The sequence below is a fragment of the Nicotiana sylvestris genome, chromosome 9, assembly GCF_000393655.2.
Source record: "Nicotiana sylvestris chromosome 9, ASM39365v2, whole genome shotgun sequence".
Classification (NCBI taxonomy): domain Eukaryota; kingdom Viridiplantae; phylum Streptophyta; class Magnoliopsida; order Solanales; family Solanaceae; genus Nicotiana; species Nicotiana sylvestris.
The window spans coordinates 155,398,405-155,404,693 of NC_091065.1; the positions used below are offsets into that span (position 1 = coordinate 155,398,405).

A 6,289-nucleotide genomic window follows, 5' to 3' on the forward strand; every position below is an offset into this window, starting at 1 on the left:
CCTGTCTAGAATCCCAAGGATCGTAACAAGCACAACATGATTTTGCTTGAAATCATACTGAAGTAGTCAGGAAAGACAAATAACAAACCCTAGATGTAAGTCGGCGTGGCCCAGGGTTCTTGAAGACCTTAGAGAAGGCAAGCATAGCATTAGAGGAGCCATTGGAGGCTTAGGAGTTGAAGGGAGATCACCGGAGAAGACTGGAGAAGAAGGTCGGCGGTTGAAGGAGCTAGGGTTAGGTTGAGTGGTTGAGAGAGGAGAGGAGATGAGAGAATACAGAGGCGGTGGTATCTGAACAATGAGCTAGGGTTAGGTGTCGTTGGAATTAAAAATGGTAAGAACAGATGAGGGTCGTTGATCTTTTAGATCAACGACCAAGATTTAATACGGCTTTGGGTCGGGTAGGCGGGTTCATGGCTTCGGTCGAGTGTTTTTAATCTGAAATTGGGCTGGGGTTGGGTTTAAATTGGGCTACAATTGAAATGCAAACCTGGCTATATTTTAAATAGCCAATTTTCCCTATATAATTTGGCATAAATATAGAAATTAAATGACTAAATCACGACAACACTAATTTGAGGGATAATTATTGGAGATTTTATGAAATAAAGGGAAGGAAATAAATCAATTTAAATCCTTAAAATTATGGAAAAAATTATAAAAACCTTGTGCATGCTTATATATTTATATATATGCTATTTTGAAGGTATTTCTGCATATTAAAAATAAATAGGAAAAAATTAGGAATCAACAAATGCCCCTCTTTACCCGGGAAGGATGAAAGAGTTTTTGGGTAAAGAAATGATGGCCAATTTTGATCGGGCGTGATGTTTTGAAGGACAGAGGCCGGGCTGCATTTTTCGAGTTGCCTACATATCCCTAGTTTTACAGGAATCAGGCCATGTGTAGTTCTGGGTTCCTCTGCGGAATATGCCGATGAAATTACTACAAGAACGGACACGCAATGCGGAAACGGCTACGGTGAGCGGTTAAAGTTCAGGACGGTTAGAGGGAAATGGAGCGAGATCGCTCCTGCTGGGATAGTGGTTGCTTGCCGGTTACCTGCAGATAAAAGATGCTTTAAACATGCACTTGCAAAAAATTTAAACATGATGCAAATTCCCTTTGGACCATGAAGGTTGTCTTCGGACGGTTAAAGATGACGTCCACAGACCATGATGTCCTGGGCCATGAATTGTTTAGTGAGAGATTCACAGGCCATGAAATGATGTTCTCAGGCCATGAAGATGGTGCCTCCGAACCATGACGCTTTTGAATAATGATATGCAAATTTGAGAGATCCTTAGGCCATGACATGGTGTCTTCCGGCTATGAGGATGATGCCTTTTAGACTATGATGCCTTTGGATAGGTTGGTGATATTTCAGTCCATGATGTGCAATAGTCATGATGTCATCAAGACAATTATTAGTCTTGTGAAATGAAGGGCAGAGCTTAGCCCGATTGGAAAGCAAATAGGTAGTAAAATAGAGCAATATCTGTGAAAAGAGGGGGGACAATGCTTAGTCCCGTGCAAGTGAGGAGGCATGGATTAGCCTCATGCAGGTATGGAGGTGGGGATTAGCCTCATGCAATTATGGAGTCAAGGATTAGACTCATGCAAGTAGGGAGGCAAGGATTAGCCTCATGCAGATAGGGAGTCAAAGATTAGACTCATGCAGGTATGGAGGCAAGGATTAGCCTCGTGCAAGAATGGAGGCAGGGATTAGCCTCATGCAAATGTGGAGGCAAGGATTAGCCTCATGAAAATATGGAGTCAAGGATTAGACTCATGCAAATATGGAGGCAGGGATTAGCCTTATGTAAATGTGGAGGCAAGGATTAGCCTCATGCAAATATGGAGTCAAGGATTAGACTCATGCAAATATGGAGGCAAGGATTAGCATCATGGAGATAGGGAGTCAATGATTAGATTCATGCAAATAAGGAGTCAAGGATTAGACTCATGCAAGTGGGGAGGCAAGGATTAGCCTCATGAAAATAGGGGGTCAAGGATTAGACTCATGCAGGTATGGAGGCAAGTATTAGCCTCGTGCAGGTAGGTAGTCAATGATTATACTCATGCAAGGAGGAGGCAAGGATTAGCCTCATGCAAATAGGGAGTCAAGGATTAGACTCATGCAAATAGGGAGGCAGGGATTAGCCTCATGCAAGTATGGAGGCAGGGATTAGCCTCATGGAGTCAAGGATTAGACTCATGCATATATGGAGGTAGAGATTAGCCTCATACAAATATGGAGACAAGAATTAGCCTCATGCAAAGAGCAAGTAGTAAGTAAAAGTAGCATATGTCAGCTGGAGATGTATTCGATGTTTGATGGTCGGATTGATAGTGAATTATCTTTGTGTATACATGTTTTGCGAGTGCTATCGTTACGTCAAATGTGCCTGCGTTCAAATAAAAATTGTAAGTTTTGTGAGGGGGAGGTTGGTTCTTGCTTTGTCCGTTGGCCTTACTATACTCCATTCTGAAAGCCCCTTTTGAGTTCCCCTAGTTAACACCTGACTGTTATGGAAATAGAGTTTTTAAAAAAATACACGATTTTTGATAAAAATAGAGTTATTTCAGAAAACATAGATGAACTAGTGACTGTAACACATCTCACCGACATTGCAGCTCTCTTATGTCGGAAATTTGAGGGCCCTCCTCAAAATTCTGCCCCAGTTTAGTAGATGATTCTTCAGTTGTTTGTGGATAATGGATCTTGCTGGACCTTCTTCGGAATTTTGAGAATCCTTCTCAAAATTCTACCCCAGTTTCTTAACTGATTACTGACCGTCTGACACATGTTGGCGTTGATTGGACTTGCTACGGAATTTTGAAGGTCCTCCTCAAAATTTTGCCCCCAGTTTCTGCTCTTGGGGAAAATGAAAATTTTATTATGATATGACCGAACCCATAAGGCTGCCTACGTATCCCCTCTTAAACGGGAATCAGGTCAAGCATAGTTCAATTACATCAAATGAGGAAATGTAAAGGATCTAAGCATAGTATCTCTTGACTGCGTCTGAATTGATCGGTTTTGGCCAGACTTCTCCGTCCATTTCTACAAGTATGAGTGCTCCTCCTGTTAGTACTCTGTGAACCATGTATGGACCTTTCCAGTTGGGAGAAAATTTCCCTTTGGCCTCATCTTGATGTGGGAAGATTTTCTTCAATACCAGCTGCCTTGGTGCGAACTGTCTTGGTTTGACTCTTTTGTTGAAAGCTCTGGACATTCTGTTCTGATAAAGTTGGCCATGACACACTGCGTTCATCCTCTTTCTATTGATAAGGGCCAATTATTCATAGCAACTCCTTATCCACTCTGCATCGCTGAGTTCATCTTCCTGTATGACTCTTAAAGAAGGAATCTCCACCTCGGCTGGGATGACAGCCTCGGTACTATAAACCAACATGTAGGGAGTTGCCCCGATTGATGTGAAAATCGTGGTGCGGTACCCCAATAGAGAAAAGGGTAACTTTTTGTGCCATTGTTTGTGGTTCTCTACCATTTTCCTTAGTATCTTCGTGATGTTTTTGTTGGCGACTTCTATGGATCCATTCATCTAAGGTCTGTAGGCTACGAAATTCTTGTGCTTGATTTTGAAAGATTCACATATAGCTTTCATTAGATTACTATTGATATTGGTGGCGTTGTCAGTAATAATGGACTCGGAAACTCCGAATCGGCAGACAATACGATCCTTGACAAAATATGCGACGACTTTTTTGATTACAGCTTTGTAACATGCAACTTCTACCTATTTCGTGAAGTAATCAATGGCTACTAGAATAAACCTGTGTCCGTTTGAAGTAGTGGGCTCAATCGGACCAATAACATCCATTCCACAGGCGGTGAATGGCCAAAGTGAGCTTGTTGTATTGAGCTCATTTAGCGGCACTTTTATCATGTCGGCATGCACTTGACACTGAAAGAATTTTCGGACATACTGAATGCAATCCGTCTCCATGGTCATCCAAAAGTAACCTGTCCTGAGTGTCTTCTTAGCCAAGATGAAACCATTCATGTGTGGACCATAGGTCCCAGCATGCACATCCTCAAGTAGCTTAGAAGCTTTCTTTGCGTCGACACATCTTAGTAAACCCAAATCAGGAGTTCTTCTGTACAGGTTTCCTCCGCTATGGAAGAAGAGATTTGACAATCTCTGAAATGTGCATTTCTGGATGTGATTTGCATGCTCCGGGTATTCTTCCTTCGATAAGTATTCCTTTATGTCATGAAACCAAGGCTTTCCATCTGCTTCTTCCTCGACATGGGCACAATATACTGGCTGATTATGGATACTCACCAGAATGGGATCAATGTCGTTCTTATCTAGATGTTGTATCACGGATGACAAAGTGGTGAATGCATCGGCAAACTCGTTCTGAATTTTGGACACATGTCGGAATTCTATCTTTGTAAACATCTTTCTCAATTCCTGCACATGGTGCAGATATGGAAATATCTTTGAATTGTTGGTGGCCCATTCTCCTTGTACTTGGTGCACAAGCAAATCTGAATCACCGATTACCAGCAGCTCCTGAATGTTTATGTCAACTGCCATATTGAGCCTAATATGCAGGCTTCATATTCTGCCATGTTGTTGGTGCTGGGAAATCTGAGTTTAGCAGATACCGGATAATGCTGACTCGTTTCTGATACCAAAATTGCTCTAATGCCTACTGCTTTGAAATTTGCGGCTCCGTCAAAGAACATCCTTCAACCGTCATATGCTTCGGTAATGTATTCTCCTACGAATGATACTTCTTCATTAGGAAAATACGTTTTCAAGGGTTCGTATTCTCCTCCCACTGGATTTTCAGTGAGATGATCTGCCAGTGCTTGTCTCTTGACCGCTTTCTGAGTTACATAGATGATATTGAACTTGCTTAGTAGTATTTGCAACTTAGCCAACTTCCCAGTAGGCATGGGTTTTTGAGATATATACTTCAGAGGATCCATCCTGGATATGAGGTATGTAGTGTAGGCACAGAAGTAATGCCTCAATTTCTGGGCTGTCCAGGTAAGAGCGCAGCAAGTGCATTCAAGCAGAGAATACCGTGCTTCATAAGGTGTGAACTTCTTACTCAAGTAATATATGGCTTGATCCTTTCTTCCTGTCTGGTCATGTTGTCCCAAAACACATCCGAAGGCTCCATCCAATACAGATAGATAAAGTAGCAAAGGTCGTCCTGGTTCTAGCGGGACTAGAACTGGTGGTGTGGACAGGTACTCCTTGATCTTGTCAAAAGCTTTCTGGCAATCCTCGGTCCAGCTTGTTTCGGCATCCTTTCTTAGCATCTTGAAGATGGGTTCACATATGAATATGGAATGTTCTATAAAGATACTGATATAGTTGAGACATCCTAAGAAGCTCATCAAATCCTTTTTGCTCTTAGGTAGTGGTAACTCCTGAATAGCTTTGACTTTAGATGAATCTAGTTCGATCCCTCGACGATTGACGATGAATCCCAGTAACTTCCCTAAGGGAACCCCGAATGCACAGTTTGCGGGGTTCAATTTCAAATTGTACCTCCTTAGCTTATCAAAGAACTTCCTCAAGTCTGCTATGTGATCTGCAGCCCTCTTGGATTTGATAATGAAATCATCCACATACACCTCTATTTCCTTGTGTATCATATCATGGAAGATGGTTGTCATGGCTCTCATGTAGGTGGCCCTAACATTCTTCAAACCGAATGGCATCATCTTGTAACAATATACACCCTATGGTATAATAAAAGCTATCTTCTCTACATCTTCTTTGTTCATCCAAATCTGGTGATAACCCACGAAGCAATATACAAAGGATTAGAGTTCATGCTTGGCGCAGTTATCGATCAGGATGTGTATATTTGGCAGTGAAAAATCGTCTTTGGGACTTGCTCTGTTTAAATCCCGATAGTCAACACATACTCTGACCTTCCCATCCTTCTTCGGAACTAGCACAATGTTAGCTAACCAGGTTGGGTACTCAACCACCCCGAGATCTTTGGCTTTGATCTGCTTGGTAACTTCTTCCTTGATTTTTAGGCTCATGTCATGTTTGAATTTTCTGAGTTTCTATTTTACTAGCGGACACATGGGATTAGTAGGCAACTTGACCACTATGGAAGTGCTCAAACCGGTCATGTCATCATATGACCATGCGAAAATGTCCTCATATTCTTTTAGAAAATGAATGTACTCTTCCTTTTCTGTTGGTGACAAGTGAATGCTGATGCGGGTCTCCTTGATGGTCTTGGCGTCTCCCAAATTTACTGCTTCGATCTCGTCCAGATT

The 6,289-nt window shown here is 42.0% G+C and overlaps 1 protein-coding gene across 1 annotated transcript; it reads right to left on the reverse strand.

The window, feature by feature from the left end:
* Nucleotides 1-3,764: 3,764 nt before the first annotated feature.
* Nucleotides 3,765-4,571, reverse strand: LOC138878457 (uncharacterized). The gene has a single exon (XM_070158139.1). The coding sequence runs from the start codon at nt 4,569-4,571 to the stop codon at nt 3,765-3,767; it is 807 nt and encodes a 268-aa protein (XP_070014240.1).
* Between the last annotated feature and the right edge of the window lie 1,718 nt (nt 4,572-6,289).